This window comes from Eriocheir sinensis, unplaced genomic scaffold, assembly GCF_024679095.1.
Source record: "Eriocheir sinensis breed Jianghai 21 unplaced genomic scaffold, ASM2467909v1 Scaffold177, whole genome shotgun sequence".
NCBI classification, from domain to species: Eukaryota; Metazoa; Arthropoda; class Malacostraca; order Decapoda; family Varunidae; genus Eriocheir; species Eriocheir sinensis.
The window spans coordinates 404,527-426,055 of NW_026111150.1; the positions used below are offsets into that span (position 1 = coordinate 404,527).

Below are 21,529 nucleotides of genomic sequence, written 5' to 3' on the forward strand. Positions count from 1 at the left end.
GGACAGCATGTGGGTAGTTTTAAGCCACTCGGCGGTGACTGAAAAATCCGAGTGGTAGCGTGGGGATTCGAACCCGCGTCGTCCATCACGCGGTGAATGTGGGCCGAGTACGCTACCAGCTCGGCCACCCCCCACATTATTACTATTTCACTTTCCTTTTCGTTCTGAATTCACAAAATAATCCATACGTTTTACCTGCCTCCCTCCTTCCCCTGTACGTTTCTCTCCCTCGCGCTTGTTTCCCTGTTTTCTGGGCTCCAGAAGAGGGGGTAGGGAGGGATAGGAAGGGGGTAGGGAGGAAAGAAGGAGAAAAGGAAGGAAGTGACGCCGGCTGCTGCCGCCGATACACGCTGGAACGCATACACACACACTCGAACGCACGCTACAACGACGAATAGTTCATTGTAGTTACCACAGCCAGTTTGTTTGTCGGTCTGTTTAGTGTAAACAAACGTAATACTGTACGAGACACAGTTATTACCTCATGGTAAGGCCAAAATAAGTATTGTATGTACCAAACTTCATTCAAGACGAGGCTACGAGCTTTTGTCGCCGGCCGCCGCCGTTGACACGCTAGAACGCATGCATACACACTCACACACGAACGCACGCTACAATGGCGAATTTCGGCGTTTTTTTCATTATAGTAAACACAGACCGTTTGTTTGTTAGTCTGTTTAGGGTATCAGCCAAGGCTTTATAAAAAATAAATGCAAAACATGCAGTATACAAGACAGGTATATATAGTGTAACAGTAATAGTACGGTGGTATCGTACAGGTTATTGTACATCTGGCAGTCGGCAGCCGTTTCCACTCGTTCCATAATGTATCGACTGTGTTTCAAAATGATTGGCGTCAGTTTCTCGAAATATTCGTGTGTAGCAAAATAACGAAGATTCATATGCTTCTTATTGATATCACTTGTTAATCTTGGGTATTTTCTGCGTTTTTCTGTAGGACTGTTTTTCTTTTACACTTGATAATAATAAAAAAGTGTATCGTTTTGATAGAAGTGGCTCAGGGGGGGCCACATCTCGGTGCTTGTAGTGTTAACATACAGTACGCAGACGACATAACACAGATAACTTGCCATGCAAGCAAATCACGAGCATTAATGGATAACAGGACACGGAATGAGATTAAATAAATAAACTACGAGAAAAAGTGGAAAATAAAGACGAACAAAGACAAGTTTAAAATAATACCACTAGCAGTATCAAAGAAGCATGAAATAACAATAGAAGGAACCGCTATAAACTACTCAGAAACAGGAAACGTTCTGGGACTAACAATGACGCGTACAGGCATAGGGAGACACGTAGCAGAAAACAGAATCAGAGGAATAGAAGCCAAAACGGATTTACAAAGATTTAATAACACACCAACTCACATCAAGCTGCGCCTTATAAAAGCATTTATATCACCACTAATTCAATACCCCATCATCCCATTAGTAACAACAAACGACACAAACAAAATGAAACTACGACGGATACAAAGCCAAGCCCTCCGATTTGCATTCAACGAAAGACACCTATTCACAAAGAACACAGAAACACTACATGAAGAAGCAGGAATAGAACCAATAAACTACACTTTTCACACACAAGCCGACAAAATCTTCACCAAAACGAGAGCACTTCAGGATCACCATTTTACGAACCTCAAAGGCAACTATGAAAGACAGAAAAAACACTCATGGTTTAGGAAACAAAGAAATATCCTAGAGAGAGGAACACCTGAAAACAAATACACAACATAACGCCAGGAAAAAAATATACTCAAATCCAAGACCAAAGCCATATACGTCAGTACCTACACACCTACTAGATATAAAACATGTACAAAGCAAGGCGGACAGCCCGCCATCTTTTATATCTCCTACTTCCGTCCAATTTCCTCCAACTTTATCCTTCCCTGTCCCCCCTTCTTTCTCTCTTTTAACTATCCAAACATGAAAGCCGAGCCAAACCACTTTAAAAACACTACCATACCACCACCACCACCACCTTAAAAATCACCACCATACCACCACCAACAACAACAACAACATCACCACCACTTTAAAAATCACCACCGTAACAACCACCACCACCACCAACAACAACAACATCACCACCACCTTAAAAATCACCACCTTACCACCACCACCAACAACAACAACAAAAACAACAACATCACCACCATCTTAAAAATCACCACCGTTACCACCACCACCACCACCTTAAAAATCACCACCTTACCACCACCACCAAGAACAACATCACCATCACCTTAAAAACCACCACCAACAACAACAACAACAACATCACCATCACCTTAAAAATCACCACCTTACCACCACCAACAACAACGACAACAACTTCACCACCACCTTACCACCACCACCAACAACAACAACAACAACATCACCATCACCTTAAAAATCACCACCTTACCACCACCACCACCAACAACAACAACATCACCATCACCTTAAAAATCACCACCTTACCACCACCACCAACAACAACAACAACAACAACATCACCACCACCTTACCACCACCAACAACAACAACAACATCACCATCACCTTAAAAATCACCACCTTACCACCACCACCACCACCAACAACAACAACAACAACATCACCATCACCTTAAAAATCACCACCTTACCACCACCACCACAAACAACAACAACAACAACATCACCATCACCTTAAAAATCACCACCTTACCACCACCACCAACAACAACAACAACAACATCACCACCACCTTAAAAATCACCACCTTACCACCAACACCAACACCAACAACAACAACATCACCATCACCTTAAAAATCACCACCTTACCACCACCACCACCACCAACAACAACAACAACAACAATAACATCACCACCACCTTAAAAATCACCACCTTACCACCACCAACAACAACAACAACAACAACATCACCATCACCTTAAAAATCACCACCTTACCACCACCACCAACAACAACAACAAGAACATCACCTCCACCTTAAAAATCACCACCGTAACCACCACCACCTTAAAAATCACCACCGTAACAACCACCACCACCAACAACAACAACAACATCACCACCACCTTAAAAATCACCCACTTACCACCACCACCACCAACAACAACAACAACAACATCACCATCACCTTAAAAATCACCACCTTACCACCACCAACAACAACAACAACATCACCATCACCTTAAAAATCACCACCTTACCACCACCAAGAACAACAACAACAACAACATCAGCACCACCTTAAAAATCACCACCTTACCACCACCATCACTTAAAAATCACCACCTTACCACCACCACCACTTAAAAATCACCACCTTACCACCACCACCACTTAAAAATCACCACCTTACCACCACCACTACTTAAAAATCACCACCGTAGCCACCACCACCTTAAAAATCATACCTTGCCACCACCAACAACAACAACAACACTACCTTAAAAATCACCACCTTACCACGACCACCACCACCTTTAAAATCACCACCACCACCACCACCACTCACCTCCATTGTCAACAGCCAGCGGGTCGGCACCAAGGCTGAGCAGATTCTTTACCGTCGTCGTGTGGTTATTAGTGGCAGCCCGCATCAGTGGTGTTTGGTCGTCAGTGCCGCTGCCCTCCACGCTGAGCCCCGCCCCCAGCAGGCAGGGCAGGAGGTGGGCGTGGTCACGCTCTGCAGCAAGCTGTACCAGGCACACCGACACACCACTGTCAGTTGGGATGGTCACCTTAGGGTCTCCTCCCCTGGCGAGGATGTCCCTAACCCTGACCTCGTCTCCTGCCTCTACGGCGGTGATGAGCTCCTGTGTGTGTGTGTGTGTGTGTGTGTGTGTGTGTGTGTGTAGGGGAGACAAACACACACCACCGTTAACATTCACCGTCCAAAACACATTAAATGTATCAATAATTACTGACGACGAACACGACAACTTCCCTCACGAGAAGCTTCAGAGGGGAAAGAATTATTGTAATAGTTTACGGAATATTTATGGTAATAATTGTAATGATGATGATAATAATAATAATAATAATAACAATAATAATGATAATAATAATAATAATAATAATAATAATAATAATAATAATAATAACAATAACAATAATAATAATAATAATAATAATAATAAAAATAATGATAATGATGATAGTAATAATAATAATAATAATAATAATAATAATAATAATAATAATAATAATAATAATAATAATACCTATGATTGTAATAGTATTAATAATGATCTAATAATAGTAGTAATGGTCATTAACAATCCCAAAGGTAATGACAAGGTAGTGACAATGTCAGTGCCAGTGGCACTGCTGCTGCCACTTTTGCTGTAGTCGGGTTCGGTCCATCCGTCCACTCGCGAGTGTGGGCGTGGCACACGCGCATTGCTGCCTCGTGATGGAGGGAAAAGAAACTGTGGCGATAAATATTCATTCCTTATTTGCAAGGATATGTTTGAATGTTTACGTATACAAAAAACATCACACCTTGGCATATAAATCCCAAACATGCCGATGTGCATCGCTACTATGCCGTACAGCACACGATGGAAATAGCCAAGCCTCACATCAGTAATGTTTCTTGCTGCGTCAAGTATTAGCCACGTGATTTACATGCAAGGATTTATTAAAGAACATTTTCCTTACACTTAAAGAACCTGGTGTATTTTTCTGTATCTTGAATGAAATAAAGGTTATTATTTTAAGCCTGTTGTTAGCTCGCGTATGATCTGCCTTCGCTGTCTGACACAAGCTTGTCTTTCGTGTGCCTGTATGGTGTGTTATCGATGCAGATCGGCGTGTTTGGGATGTACATAAGGACGTGTGATGGTTTCTTTATACATAAAAACGTTCATATATATTACTGACGAAAGTTTGACCATTAATCGCACGTGGCCAACGATATCGGACATGACAATTATCATCCAATCATGAGCTACAATGCGCAGGTGCCACACCCATGGAGATTGACGCTGTGACTGGACAGATAACATGAAACAAAGTATGGAATGACTCCGGACTGGAGGCGGCAGAACGCTTAACACTAGACCTTGCTATCATTTCCGATTGGGGTAAAAGGAACCTTGTGTCCTTTAATGCCTGAAAAACCCAGTTTCTCCACCTATCAACTCGACACAGTTTTCCAAACACCTATTCCCTATTCTTCGACAGCAGTCAGCTGTCACCTTCTTCAACACTAAATATCCTCGGTCTATTCTTAGCTCAAAATCTCAACTGGAAACTTTACATCCCTTCTATTACTAAATCAGTTTCCTCGAGGTTGGGCGTTCTATGTCGTCTCCGCCAGTTCTTCTCTCCCGCACAGATGCTTCCAATATTGGGGACTTTTCCGCCCTCGTATTGAGTATGGATTTCACGTGTGTGTGTGTGTGTGGGGGGGGGGGGGGGGCCCACACACTGCTCTTCTGGACAGAGTGGAGTATATGGTTCTTCGTCTCATCAACTTTCCTCCTCATACTAACAGCATTTTACCTCTTAAATTTCGCCGCCATGTTGCATCTCTTTCTATCTTATATCGATATTTTCATGCTGACTGCTCTTTTGAAATTGCTAACTGCATGCCTCACCCCCTCCCGCGGCCCCGCAGCACACGACTTTCTACTCATGCTCATCCCTATACTGTCCAAACCCCTTATGCAAGAGTTAACCAGCATCTCCATTCTTTCATCCCCTTCAGTGGTAAACTCTGGAACATTCTTCCTTCGTCCTGTATTTCCTCCTGCCTATGACTTGACCTCTTTCAAGAAGAGTGTATCAAGACACCTCTCCACCCGCCAGTTCTTTTCCCCCGCACAGTTCCTATCCATATACAGGGGCCTTGTCCGTCCTCGTATGGAGTATGCATCTCAAGTGTCAGGGGCTACACACATAGTCTACACCTCTTTTGTGCAGAATAGAGTCAAGAGGCTCTTCCTCTCATCAAGTCTTCTACCTCTTAAATTCCACCGCCGTGTTGCCCCCTCGCGGCCCCACACCACATGACTCAAGCTCATTCCAATACTGTCCAAATCCCTCATGGAGGAGTTAACCAGCATCTTCACTCTTTCATCCCACAAGCGGGTAAACTCTGGAACAATCTTCCTTCATCTGTATTTCCTTCTGCCTACGACTTGAACTCCTTCAAGAGGAGAGTACCAGGACACCTCGCCAACCGAAATTGACCTCTTTTCTAACCACTTCTCTTGACTTTTTATAGGAGCAGTGATCTAATTTTTTTTTTTATTATTGTTATCTTTTTCCCATGAGTTGTTTTCTTTACCTAAAAAAAAAAAAATATATATATATATATATATATATATATATATATATATATATATATATATATATATATATATATATATATATATATATATACAAGATGGAGCAACTATAAACACTCGCCTGCGCCAGAACGGTCTGGGCCTCACATCAGGCCCCACCTGGAAGAAGCCTTAGGCCGACCATCAGGCCCCACCAGGAAGATGCCTACCAGGGCAACAGGCAACGACGTAAAAAAATATATATATGTATATATATATATATATATATATATATATATATATATATATATATATGTATATATATATATATATATATATATATATATATATATATATAAGGTAGGCGGTAGCTGAACGTATGGCAAGACGGCCCCGCCTTATGGAGGTCGCGAGCTCAATCCCCGACCGGTGCCTCAGAGCTGGGATTTTTAAGCCTCCGCCGAGTGGCTTAAAACTACCCACATGCTGTCCAGAAAACCATCTATCAACCCGGACTCTAGATTCAAGGATTAAAGATGAGCTCCGGGAGGGCAGCATGAGCAATGCAAGATGGCACCACTATAAACACTCGCCTGCGCCAGAAAGGGCTGGGCCGACCATCAGGCCCCACCGGGAAGAATCCTTGGGATTACCATCAGGCCCCACCGGGATGAAGCCTACGTCGGTAATAGGCCACGACGTAAAATATATATATATATAGATATATATATATATATATATATATATATATATATATATATATATATATATATATATATATATATATATATATATATATATATATATATATATATATATATATATATATATATATATATATATATATATATATATATATATATATATATATATATATATATTAGAAGTAGGTAGGATGACACCTACCGAACGGGCGTGAGCTACTCCCGGTAAGGATATATGGGAGGCAAGGAGGGTGCTGAAGCCCTTCAAAGACCCTTCCCATGTCCTCACTAACCGTTTCCCTTTTGTTTCATCAACACCAGAGAGCAGTTCAGCATGCTCTCTAAAGACAGTTCCTCTCTCTTTCTACACCACACTACATTCACACACCACACACACCTTTTCCCAAAATTCTATTCAAAATGGTGATGAACCCACCGAAGAGGCGATGCTTCTGGCATTTTGCTTCAGCTCGGTTGGACGACCTGAGGATGTACTTTTCCGATTTCCCGCAGAATGATTACTGCTTCCAGAGGAGAGACCCCTTTGTGTGTGCCCAGTGCATCTCATAGGTGATTATCTCCGGAATGGAGGCATACATTCCACGTTCTTTCTCTACTCCTCTTGCTAAAAAGCCTTGGTTTAATCATGCTTGTTCTCGTGCTATTAAAGATAGAGAGGCAGCTTACAAAGAGGTTGCAGAGCCTTCGAAGTCCCGCTAACTATGACCTTTACGTTTCAGCCCGGAATCGTGCCAAATCTATTCTCCGACCTACCAAAACTTCTTTTATCAATAGAAAATGTCAACACCTTGCTTCTTCTAATTCTTCCAGTGACATTTGACATCTAGCCAAAAAATATCTCCTCCAATTTCACTTCTTCCTTTTTCCCTCCTCTCCTTAACCCTGACGGCAGCACTGCCGTCTCATCTGTCTCTAAGGCTGAACTCTTTGCTCAAACTCTCTGTTAGAACTCCACCTTGGACGATTCTGGGCATATTCCTCCTACTTATCCCTCCTCTGACTCCTTTATGCCTGTTATTAAGATTCTTCCAAATGATGTATTCTATGCCCTCTCTGGCCTCAACTCTCAGAAGGCTTATGGACCTGATGGAGTGCCTCCTATTGTCCTTAAAAACTGTACTTCTGTGCTGACACCCTGCCTGGTCAAACTCGTTCGTCTCTGCCTATCAACATCTACCTTTCCTTCCTGCTGGAAGTATGCCTTTGTACAGCCTGTGCCTAAGAAGGGTGACCGCTCCAATCCCTCAAACTACCGCCCTATAGATTTACTTTCCTGTCTATCTAAAGCTTTTGAATCAATCCTTAACCAGAAGATTCAAAAGCACCTTTCTTCTTCCAACCTTCTATCTGATCGCCAGTATGGGTTCCGCAAGGGGTGTTCTACTGGCGATCTTCTTGCTCTCTTTACTGAATTGGTCATCCTCTCTTAGCCGTTTCGGTGAAATGTTCTCTGTTGCGCTAGACATATCGAAAGCCTTCGATAGAGTCTGGCACAAGTCTTTGATTTCTAAATTGCCCTCTTTGGGATTCTATCCCTTTCTCTGTTCCTTTATCTCCAGTTTCCTTTCCGGCCGTTCTATCTCTGCGGTGGTAGACGGTCACTGTTCTTCCCCTAAACCTATCAACAGTGGCGTTCCACAGGGCTCTGTCCTATCACACACTCTCTTCCTGTTATTCATCAGTGATCTCTCCATAACAAACCGTCCTGTCCACTCATACGCCGACGACTCCACTCTGCATTATTCAACTTCTTTTAATAGAAGACCCTCTCAACAGGAAGTACACGACTCCCCTATTCTTCGACAACACTCAGCTGTCACCTTCTTCAACACTAAACATCCTCGGTCTATCCTTAACTCAAAATCTCAACTGGAAACTACACATCTCCTCTCTCGCTAAATCAGCTTCCTCGAGGTTGAGCGTTCTGTATCGTCTCCGCCAGTTATTCTCCCCCAACGCAGTTGCTATCCATATACAGGGGCCTTGTCCGCCCTCGTATGGAGTATGCATCTCACGTGTGGGGGGGCTCCACCCACACAGCTCTTCTTGACAGAGTGGAGTCTAAGGCTCCTCGTCTCATCAGCTCTCCTCCTCCTTCTAATAGTCTTCTACCACTTAAATTCCGCCGCGATGTTGCCTCTCTTTCTATCTTCTATCGATATTTCCACGCTGACTGCTCTTCTGAACTTGCTAACTGCATGCCTCCCCCCCCTCCTGCTGCCCCGCTGCACACGACATTCTACTCATGCTCATCCCTGTACTGTCCAAACCCCTCATGCAAGAAGTAACCAGCATCTTCACTCTTTCATCCCTCACGCTGGTAAACTCTGGAACAATCTTCCTTCATCTGTATTTCATCCTGCCTACGACTTGAACTCTTTCAAGAGAAGGGTGTCAGGACACCTCTCCCCCCGAAATTGACCTCTTTTTCGTCCACCTCTTATGATTCTTTTTTAGGAGCAGCGAGTAGCGGGCTTTTTATTATTGCTTCCTTTTTGTGTGCCCTTGAGCTGCCTCCTTTGTTTAAAAAAAAAAAATATATATATATATATATATATATATATATATATATATATATATATATATATATATATATATATATATATATATATATATATATATATATATATATATATATATATATATATATATATATATATATATATATATATATATATATATATATATATATATATGAGGCTGTTCAATGAGTGTTTCAGAGAAGGGGCCGTCCCCTTGGAGTGGAAGAGTGAATGTGTAGTGCCACTGTACAATGGTAAAGGTGATAAGTATGAGTGTGGTAGTTTTAGGGTAATCAGTTTGTTGAGCGTGGTTGGCAAGGTGTATGGGAGAGTATTGACTGATAGGGACCGATGCGGGACAGATTGTATGGTTGGTGAGGAGCACTGTGAGGTTAGGAGCGGCAGAGGGTACATGGACCATGTGTTTGAACATAAGAACATAAGAACATAAGAACATGGGGAGACAGCAAGAGGCCTAATTGCCTACACAGGGCAGCTCCAGATTCTGCCCCGCCACCCCCCCCACTACCACCTGTCATCCTCGTCCATGTAGCTATCCAGTCTACTTTTAAAACAAGCTACCGTCCCTGCACTCACTATGTGATTGCCGAGTCTATTCCATTCCCCCACCACCCTATTACTAAACCAATGCTTGCCTGTTTCCCTCCTAAATCTATACTTTTCTAATTTAAATCTATTACTGCGTGTTCTATCCTGCTGTCTAATTCTCAGTGCTGAACTTATATCGCCTTTGTTGTATCCCTTGACCCATTTTGATAATTCTATCAGATCTCCCCACACTCTTCGTTTGTCTAGTGAATGTAAGTTGAGATGTTTAAGCCTGTCTTGATATGGGAGGTTCCTCAGTCCCTGAATCATCTTGGTCATCCTCCTCTGAACTGATTCCAGCAAGTTGATGTCCATTCTGTAGTGTGGGCACCAAAACTGGACAGCATAATCTCAGTGTGGCCTAACTAACGCTAAATAGAGTCTGAAGATGACCTCTGCACTTTTGTTGTTTACCGTTCTGTTAATAAAACCTAATACCCTGTGAGCCCTATTCTAAACTATACCCGTGTAATGGGTTGCGTGTTCCTACACTTAGCACGCTACACTTGGTGATGCTAAAATTCATCTGCCATTTATCTGACCAAGCTGACAGTTTGTTGAGATCCTCCTGCAGTGCTCTAGCATCCTCCTTTATCCTAATTGTGTCTCCTATTTTAGTGTCATCCGCAAATTTAACTATGTCACAAGTTATCCCATTGTCTGTATCATTGATGTAGGTAATGAATATAAGCGGGCCTAAAACTGAACCTTGGGGATCCCCACTGGTAACATTACCCCATTAGGATTTTTTACCGTTAATGGTAACCCTCTGTTTCCTGTCGCAAATCCACGCCCTAGTCCAATAATAAACCTTCCTTCCTATTCCATGAGCCCTGCCTTTATTTAACAGTCTCTGGTGAGGTACCTTATCGAAGACCTTACTAAAATCAAGATAAACTACATCGTAGCTCTCATCATTGTCAGCTGCCTCGTATACTCTATTGTAAAAGGATAAAAGATTAGTGAGGCACGTCTTTCCTAAACCCATGCTGTGAGTCGTGAATTAAATTATGTCTGTCAATATTGTCCCTAATACTATCTGTTATTATTGGCTCAAGCATTTTACCTATAACTGACGTCAAACTGATCGGCCTATAGTTTTGAATTGAAGATTTGTCTTTTTTCTTAAATATTGGAATAACGTGTGCCTGCCTCCATGAAACAGGCACCACCCCTGTGTCTATCCTATCGACTTTCTAAAAACTTCTGTTAGCTGCCCACTGATTTCAGCTTTACATTCTTTTAATACCCTGGGAAAAATTTCATCTGGCCCTGGCGCCTTAGTAACTTTGAGTCTATCTATCTGTCTAATCACGACCTCCCTACTTACGTTGATGACGGTTAATCTTTCCACCTCTTCTCCCCTGTAGATCTGTTCTCCTTGAGGTATATCGTCTAATCCTTCTTCGGTATATACAGTTAAGAAATATCTGTTTAACGCCTCACTCATTTCCTCATCTGTATCTAGCAGTGATTCTCCTGACTTAAGCGGCCCTATCTTATCCCTAACCTTGGTCTTATAAAGTTGAAAGAAACCCTTTGGATTGGTCTTTCCTTCCCTGGCAATTCTAATCTCATAATTGCGTTTTGCTATTTGCGTGTTCTTCTTTACTGTTTCAGCTAAATCGTTGTAACTGTCCCGTAGGTGAGTTTCTACCCCCCCCCCCCCTTCTTGATTCTAACATATAGTCCTCTTTTCCTTCCTATTTCAGTTTTTAGCCTGTCTGTCATCCATCGCGGGTAATTACCTGTTGACCTGACTTCCCTGTGAGGTATAAACTGTTGCTACCCTAGTTTAATCTCCATGACCAGACTATTGTACTCACCCTCCAAGCTACTGACCTGACTAGTGACCTCACCAGAGATTAACGCCCCTCCCTGCTCCGGGTCCTGCCCTACTTCTGATCTCACTCTCCTAATCCTTTGCAGCTGCTTACTTTCTTGGCGCCACTATCCTTGTTAAGGTTGGGCGGTCTGTAAAGTACTTCTATGACAAGCTTCTCCTTCCAACAAGCGGTGAGGCCTTTATGGACCTGGAGAAAGCCTATGATAGAGTTGATAGGGAGGCATTATGGAGTGTAATGCGGATGTATGGAATGGGAGGTAGGTTATTGTCTGCCGTGAAAAGCTTTTATAGGAATAGTAGGGCATGTGTGAGAGTTGGTAAAGGTGAGAGGGAATGGTTCGAGGTGAATGTGGGGTTGCGGCAAGGTTGTGTGATTTCACTGTGACTGTTTAACGTGTACAAGGATGGAGTAGTGAGGGAAATGAATGCAAGAGTGCAAGGTGAGGGCTTGGCACTGGTGCGTGAAAATGAAAGGGAGTGGAAGATAAGCCAGTTGTTATTTCCGGATGACACTGTCCTTGTGGCAGAGTGTGAGGAGGGCCTACAAAATCTGGTGACAGAGTTTGGCAGAGTGTGTGAAAGAAGAAAGTTGAGAGTGTATGCGGGAAAAAGCAAGGTTATGAGATGTCTAAGGGATGCTGATGGTGGCAGAATGAATGTGAGGCTGAATGGGGAGCTGCTGGAGGAAGGTGAGAGCTTCAAGTATCTGGGGTCGCATGTAGCAGTAAATGGAAGTGTGGATGTGGAGGTTGGAAACAGAGTGAAAGAAACAAGTAAATGTATGGTGGAATGAAGAGTGTATTGAGCAACAGAGCCTTAGGAATGAATGCAAAGAGAAGGCTGTATGAGGGAGTAGTTGTGCCCACAGTTCTGTATGGGACCGAAACGTGGAATGTGAGACAGGACGAGAAGAAGAGGTTGGATGTATTTGAGATGAGGTGCCTGAGGAGTATGGAAGGTGTAACGAGAATGGACAGAGTGAGAAATGAGGACGTGAGGTAGAGAACGGAAGTGGTGAGAAAGCTGTTTGAAAAGGTGGATCAGAGGGTGCTGAGTTGGGATGGGCACATGGTAAAAATGGGTGATTAACGTTTGACGAAAAGAGTGTGGAAGGCTGAAGTGAATAGGGTGAGAATGAGACGAAGGCCTAGAAGAGCGCTTAGTGCGCAAGGTCTGTCAGTAGAGCAAGGAAGACCATTCCCATGTCCTCACTAACCGTTTCCCTATTGTCTCACCAACAACGGAGAGTAGTTCAGCATGCTCTCTAAAGGCAGATCCTCTTTCTCTCCACACCACACTACATTCACACAACATACACACCTTTTCACAAGATTCAAATCTCAAAATGGCGTACCTTCATCCTGCCTCGGAGTCTCCTCCTGGGGGGGGGGGGAGGCACAAATTCCCCCAGGGAGGACTCCCCTTCTGGCTGCCGACCTGAGAAGTGTCTCGATAACTCCTCGAACCTGTTTCTTATCAATTTCTGCAACATTCGCGGTCTTAATTCTAGTTTTCATTCTGTGGAACACCATCTCTCCTTCTCTAAACCTCATCTTCTCTTCCTCACCGAAACACAGATTTCTGAGGCTACTGACAGCAATCTCTGCTCTGTTCAGTTCTACTATTGTCGGGACCCAGAAGACCATAACTCCACAGTTAATTAATAGTGACCCCAATCAGAGGCAAATACCGGAGGAAGATGTGGAGACAAGAATTGTAAATATGATAGGAGAGGGAAGGAAAGTAATTAGTCAGATATACAAGTCGTAAACATCTGATAAGCGCTAACACTACTAAGAGAGGTTACGGAAAATACTCAGACCCACATACAGGAAAGAGATACCCAGTAGGCGTGGTCAAAAGGTGTGGATAACCATTCAGAACACTCTAACTGTCACGTGCAGTGTGACGAAACGCTATAAGCGAATAACTGAACAGCGAAGTCACTGTGGGAGTGTCTTAAGAGTGAACCACGAATGGCAGGAGAAGTAAACGATACAACATAATGAGCGAGCCAATGGTTGTTGACAGGAAGTATTGGCTGCTGGTTATGTAGAAAAGGAAGGCGTGTCAAGAATGTAGTTCCTCCTCAAGCAAGGAAAAATGACCTAAACAACAGTGGCATGGGCAGACCGAGCCTTGCACTCGCTTCAAGCAGTGCTGCTACTCACTCAGCTGAGAATGGCTGTTGTGATCTTAATCGTGAGTAGAAATTCGAGAATCTAAGGAAAACCGACTGTTTTGTCCTGGGGATTATAATGTGAGAAGAGGTGTAGTAGGATTGTGAGTGGGACAGGATTGTGATTATTTTATTGCCATGTAGAACAAAGGTAGAAACCACTGCGTGTGGTATAATTTGGTGCTTCCGTGAAATTGTGGTATATTATACTATAGGAATGTGTTATTAGGATTTGTGAGGAGAGTACTTAATTATTGTGATGTAAGCAGAGAGAAACAAACCACTGCTTGTGGAATAACGAGTGTTATTATTATTGGCAACAACTGAGCACATATTGTAGTATTATGTTTAAGACAAGTCGTTTGTCATAAGTTGTATCCATCGTTGAATATGCCAGAGTGTTATGATCGTCTGAGCATAGAATATTGCGTAAGGCAGTTACTTTCATTTCATTTTAAATAAATGTATATTTTCTTTTTCCCTTGTTTATCCCCGAACACCAGCTTCTAATAACAACTTAAGCCGGATCACGCTACCAGGGATACGAGACGGTGAGATCATTTATGGAGTAATTAATGAGTGATAAAACAGTTGTTTTAATACAAGTTGATGCAAATAAAATAAAATGTAAGAATTAAATACAAGAAAAGAAGGATCCAAAACTATCTCTATCCTAAATTTTAATCCAAAGCTGGATGTTGCGCCTTCGTACGCATCGACATCACTTGTTCTCGTGCAAACGACCTTGACTCTGCAGAATTTTCCACCATCTGGCTAAGACTTCATTGTCATTCTATTACTAAATACATGTGTGCTGTTTATCTCTCACCTATCTCTACTAACTATGTAAAATTCTTTGACTACTTGAACTCTAGAGTGGAGCACATATTGACCCAATCTCCCTCCGTTAAAATCTCCATCTTGGGAGATTTCAATGTTAACCACCAGCTTTGGCTTTCATCCTCTTTCACTGACCAGCCTGGTAAACAAGCCTACAACTTTGCTCTCCACAATGACCTAGAGTAGTTGGTTCAGCACCCTACTCGTATTCCCGACCGTCTTGGAGACAGGCCCAACATACTAGACCTCTTCCTTACCGCTAATCCTTCTGCTTTCTCAGTCAAACTGATCTCTCCGTTGGGCTCCTCTGATCACAGCCTTATTTCTATATCCTGTCCTATCGCTCCTGTACATCCTCTGGACCCACCGAAGAGGCGATGCTTATGGCATTTTGCTTGAGCTCGGTGGGACGACCTGATAATGTACTTTTCCGATTTTCCGTGGAATGATTATTGCTTCCAGTATAGAGACCCCTCTGTGTGTGCCCAGCGCATCACAGAGGTGATTGTCTCTGGAATGGAGGCATACATTCCTCGTTCTTTCTCTACTCCTCATGCTAGAAAGCCTTGGTTTAATCACGCTTGTTCTCGTGTTGTCAAAGATAGAGAAGCAGCTCACAAAAGGTACCCGAGACTTCGAATTCCCGCTAACCATAATATTTACATTTCTGCCCGGAATCGTGCCAAAGCTTTTCTCCAACTTACCAAAAACTCCTTCATTGATAGAAAATGCCAAAACCTTGCTTTCTCTAATTCTTCCCGGGACTTTTTGGCATCTAGCCAAAAACATCTCCTCCAACTTCACTTCTTAATCTTTCCCTCCTCTCCTTAGTCCTAACGGCAGCACCGCCGTCTAATCTATCTCTGAGGCTGAACTCTTCTCCTAAACATTTTTCTAAAAGCTCCACTCTGGACGATTCTGGGCATATTCCTCCTACTCATCCTCCTTCTGACTCCTTTATGCCTATTATTAAGATTCTTAAGAACGATGTTTTCTATGCCCTCTCTGGCCTCAACTCTCAGAAGGCTTATGGACCTGATGGAGTGCAACAATATTGTCCTTAAAAACTGTGCCTCCGTGCTCACACCCTGCCTGGTCAAACTCTTTCGCCTCTGGCTGTCAACATCTATCTTTCCTTCCTGCTGAAAGTAGGCCTTCATACAGCCTGTGCCTAAGAAGGTTGACCGTTCCAATACCTCAAACTACCGTCCTATAGCTTTAGTTTCTTGTCTATCTAAAGCTTTTGAATCAATCCTTAACCGGAAGATTCAAAAGCACCTTTCCACTTCTGGCCTTCTATCTGATCGCCAGTATGGGTTCCGCAAGGGACATTCTACTGGTGATCTCCTTGGCTTCCTAACTGACCCTTGGTCATCCTCTCTTAGCCGTTTCGGTGAAACCTTTGCTATTGCGCTGGACATATCAAAAGCATTTGATAGGGTCTGGCACAAATCTTTTCTTTCCAAACTACCTTCCGACGGTTTCTATCCATCTCTCTGTACATTTATCTCCAGTTTCCTTTCTGCCCGTTCTATTTCTGCTGTTGTAGATGGTCACTGTTCTTCCCCTAGGACTATTAACAGTGGTATCCCGCAGGGTTCTATCCTATCTCCCACTCACTTTCTCTTGTTCATTGATGATTTTTTCCAAAAAGAACTGTCCTATCCATTCTTACGCCGATGACTTTACTCGGCATTTTTTTTTTTTTTTTTTTTACAGCAAAGGAGACAGCTCAAGGGCACAAAAAAGTAAACATTAATAAAAAAAAGCCCGCTACTCAACTTCTTTTAATAGAAGACCCACCCAACAGGAACTAAACGATTCAAAGCTGGAGGCAGCAGAACGCTTAGCCTCAGACCTTACTATTATTTCCGATTGGGGCAAGAAGAACTTGATGTCCTTCAGTGCCTCAAAAACACAGTTTCTCCACCTATCCACTCGACACAATCTTCCAAACAACTATCCCCTATTATTTGCCAACACTCAGATATCACCTTCTTCAACACTAAACATCCTCGGTCTATCCTTAACTTAAAATCTCAACTGTAAACTTCATATCTCTTCGCACAGCCGTACAGCCGCTATCCATTTACAGCGGTCTTGTTCGCCCTTGTATGGAGTATGCATCTCACGTGTGGAGGGTCCCACTCACACAGCTCTCTTGGACAGAGTGGAGTCTAAGGCTCCTCGTCTCATCAGCTCTCCTCTTCTTACTGAAAGTCTTCTACCTCTTAAATTTCCCCGCCATGCTGCCTTTCTTTCTAACTTCTATCGATATTTTTATGCTGACTGCTCTTCTGAACTTGTTAACTGCATGCCTCCCCCTCTCCCGCGGCCTTGCAACACACAGCTTTCTACTCATGCTCATCCCTTTACTGTCCAAATCCCTTACGCACGAGTTCACCAGCATCTTCACTCTTTCATCCCTCACGCTGGTAAACTCTAGAACAATCTTCCTTCATCTGTATTTCCTCCTGCCTACGACTTGAACTCTTTTTAGGAGCAGTGAGTAGCGGGCTTTTTCTTCACACTTTTTTCCTTTTTTGATGCCCTTGAACTGACTCCTCTGCTGTAAAAAAAAAATATAGAAAGTACCTCAACTTCTCTAATTCTTCCAAAGACTTCTGGCAACTAGCGAAAAATATCTCCTCCAATTTTAATTTTTCATCATTCGCTCCTCTCCGTAGTCCTGACGGCAGCACGGCCGCATCACTCCACAGAAGGCTTATGGACCTGATAGTGTCTCCTTTTGCCTTCAAACATTGTGCTACTGTGCTGACTCCCTGGCCGGTCAAACTCTTTCGTATCTGCTTTTCAACTTCTACATTTCCTTCCCTCTGTAAGTAAGCCTACATACATCCTGTACATAAGATGTGTGACTGTTCCAGTTCCTCAAACCCATGTCCCTTAGCATTAATTTCAAGTCAATCTAAAGCTTTTGAATCTATACTTAACTGGAAAATCCATAAGCTTCTATCCACCTCTGACCTTCTATTTGATCACCAGTATGTGTTCTGCAATAGGCGTTCTACTGGTGATTTTTTTTTTTTTTACTGACTCTTGGTCATCCTCTCTTAGCCGTTTCAGTGAAACCTTCACTATTGTCTTAAACATTTCGAAAGCATTCGACAAGGCCTAGCACAAGTCTATGCTGTCTAAACTTCCCTCCTACATACTCTGTCCCTCTCTCTGTACCTTTATTTCCAGTTTCCTTTCCGGCCGTTCTTTCTCCGCTGTGATAAACGGTCACTGTTCTTCTATTCCAATCAACAGTGGTGTCCCACAGGGCTCAGTCCTATCACCCACTCTCTTCCTGTTATTCATCAATGATTTCTTTCCAAAACAAAGTCTTATCCACTCGTTAGCTAATGACATTACTCCTCATCATTCAACCTCTTTCAGCAGAAGACCCTTCCAACAAGAAATACAAGACTCTAGACTGGAAGCTGCAGGAAGCTTAACCTCAGACCTTGCTATCATTTCTTTCCGAGGGAGGAGGAACCTTGTGTCTTTTAACGCCTCAAAAAAAATAGTTTCTCCACCTCTCCACTCGACACAACTTCCTAACACCTATACCCTATTCTTCGGCAACACTCAGCTGTCACGTTCTTCAACACAGAACATCCACGGTCTATCCGTAACACAAAATCTTGACTGGAAAATTTATATTTCCTCTCTTTCTAAGTCTGTTTCCTCAATGTTAGGCATTCTGTTTCGTCTCCGCAAGTTCTCCCAGATGTTGTCCATATTCAAAGGCCTTGTCCGCCCTCGTATGGAGTATGCATCTCACGTGTGAGGATGCTCCACACACACAGCTCTCTTCAACAGAATGGAGTCGAAAGCTTTTCGTATCATCAACTCCTCTCCACTTACTAACAGTCTTCTACCTCTTAAATTCCGCCGTAGTGTTAGTGATACATAGGCTGTTGTGCTGACAAAATTCCAGCAATCTCGCTCCTCGGTCATTTCTCTCTCCCACTCCGTGTCTACCCATCACTTCCTCATAACCTTGGTTGTCACTTCCAGTTTTGCTATTAAAGTCTCCCATTACTATGACTAGGTCTCCTTCATGAGTTCTCTCTAGTTCCTCTTCTAACTGGCTGTAGAATCCCTCCACTTCTTCATCGTCGTGGTTGGTGTCCGGTGTGTAAACCTGGATCACTACGGCTTTTCTGTGACGTCCCCTCATCTTGACTGCTATTATTCTAGAACTTATTGTCTTGTGGCTAATATAAGTCTTCTGGGCTCTTTTGCTTAGCGTGATGGCTACTCCCTCTCTATGTATACCATCGTTTCTTCCTGAGTATATAATTTTGACTCCTTCGCTCATCATTTCTCCCTCTCCGCACCAAAGTGTCTCAGAGACTCCAAGTACATCCCATCTATAGCGACTGATGTCCTCCTGAGTACATTTAAGCCTCCCTGGTGCATGCCAAGTGTTAACATTTATCGTTCCGATCGTTGTCTCCAGCTGCTGACCACATAGACAATTTTGCACCACAAGGCTGTGGTTCTGTACCTAGTGGCGCGTCGGCTCCCCGTACGCGGCAGCCATACTCGACAACTCATATACAGACATCTTCATGGGGTTCTTGGCTAGTAGGACAGCGAGCTAGCCACTCCTATATTTAGTGTATATTTTATCTATTTATTTATTGTATATTTTATTTATTTATTCTATAGTTTTATTTATACCTGATGTAAAAAAGATGTGCATTCTTTCATGTTTTTACACATAAAATTGGTTCATTGCAGAATTTCATTTTCCAGGTTGTGGGTAGCTGACAACCCCCTGACCTGACTCGTCAGCTGCCAAGCCCCGGCGCACCCGGTGTCGTGTTTCTCCGCGTCCTCCTATTGCTGGCCGTCCGTTTTGTTTACAAACCAAAAGGCGGATTGCTATGAACACGGATCAGTGTTCGCAGTTGGTCGGGTAAAACAATTTTGTTTTTAGAAAATAACAAGATGCTATTTCCCGTAAGTTTACTGGTGAATCACTGCATGAAGGCTATTTATTAGTCCTTTACTTCACCTGGTACAAAACAGAGCGCTGCACTGGATTCATTGATGTGTTTTTATGAAGGAATAAAACAATATGCCATCCCGTGCTTGAAAACACTGGGGGGACAGCCATGTACACCCGACCAGCTGCGTACATGGATCCGTAAGTGTCCAAAGCAGGTTTGTAAACAAAACGGAAGACCAGAAATAGGAGGACGCGTAGAAACACGACACCAAGTCAACCCAGAGCGCCGCACCCAACCCAGCGTTGCCAGTCGTACAATAATTATCGTACAAATACGGAAATCTGACCGTTTGTACGATGTACAATAACGCCTGTACGATAATACGATAATCCCGAAATTTGTACAAAAATTCAGAGGAGATGTAAAATAATTTCATTATTCAATTTAAACATGTTCTCTCAGCTGCTGAGCATGTAGTGTGTGGGTGACACAAATGCTGGTCAGATACATGTACCATTCACGTTCTGCTCCGTCTTCCGGGTCAGCCTCTGTACGTATCCGTCAGCATTTAGCCAGCGCCCGTTGGGTACAGAGTGGGTGCTAAGGATGCCAGTGGGCTGCGTTCAGTGAGCGGATTCATTAAGGCGGGGTTCCCACAATAGAGAAGTTTCGTTTGACGTCGCGCCAATCCATGACGTCACGGCCGCGGTGCATTATGGGTTGCCGGGATCAGCCGATTCAGTTGTTGGGGGACCTTGGCGGGAGGTTTCATGGCCACTGGATTGACGGGACGCGAGATTTTAGCCTCATTTTGGGGTGTTCACATCACGTACTGGTGCCCCGTCTGAGGACAGAAATGCCACATCTTTGCTGTGTCATTGGGTGTGGAAATAATGCAGATAAACACCCAAGTTTATCGTTTTACCGCCGGTCTAAAATATTTATGTCACTCCGAGTGTTTATTTCACTATGAATATATTTATTTCACTGTGAGTGTTTATTTCACTATGAATATATTTATTTCACTGTGAGTGTTTATTTCACTATGAATATATTTATTTCACTGTGAGTGTTTATTTCACTATGAATATATTTATTTCACTGTGAGTGTTTATTTCACTATGAATTTATTTATTTCACTGTGAGTGTTTATTTCACTATGAATATATTTATTTCACTGTGAGTGTTTATTTCACTATGAATATGTTTATGTCACTGTGATCACCATTGTGGCACCATTTAAAGCTATTACTGTAGTCTGTCTCAATTAAATTTTGATCAGTTTATTTGGTCTTGTTTCAGTGCCATTCAAAATCGGTAACAAAAAGATTATTGATTATATTATTCAACCTTTTTATAAGAGGATGTACAATAATACAGATGCAAGTACAACAATTCTGACTTGTTTAGTACGATATTTTGGGCAAATTCATCTGGCAACGCTGACCCAACCTCAGTCCCCCTCGTGCTTCCGTCTCGCTCACGTCACCTCTCTGTCGCCTCGTTCACTTATTGTGTATCTCCTGCACAATACATTA

General features: G+C 42.9%; 1 protein-coding gene across 1 annotated transcript in view; it reads right to left on the reverse strand.

Moving 5' to 3' along the window:
* LOC126990572 (ankyrin-3-like) overlaps nt 1-19,213 on the reverse strand; it is a 39,503-nt gene extending 20,290 nt beyond the window's left edge. Inside the window, exons 1-2 of the mRNA XM_050849183.1 lie at nt 19,022-19,213; nt 3,543-3,723 (exon numbers count right to left, since the gene is read on the reverse strand). Of these exons, the coding sequence (XP_050705140.1) occupies nt 3,543-3,723; nt 19,022-19,213 (373 nt within the window). The remainder of the gene's footprint in view (nt 1-3,542; nt 3,724-19,021) is intronic.
* Nucleotides 19,214-21,529: the final 2,316 nt, after the last annotated feature.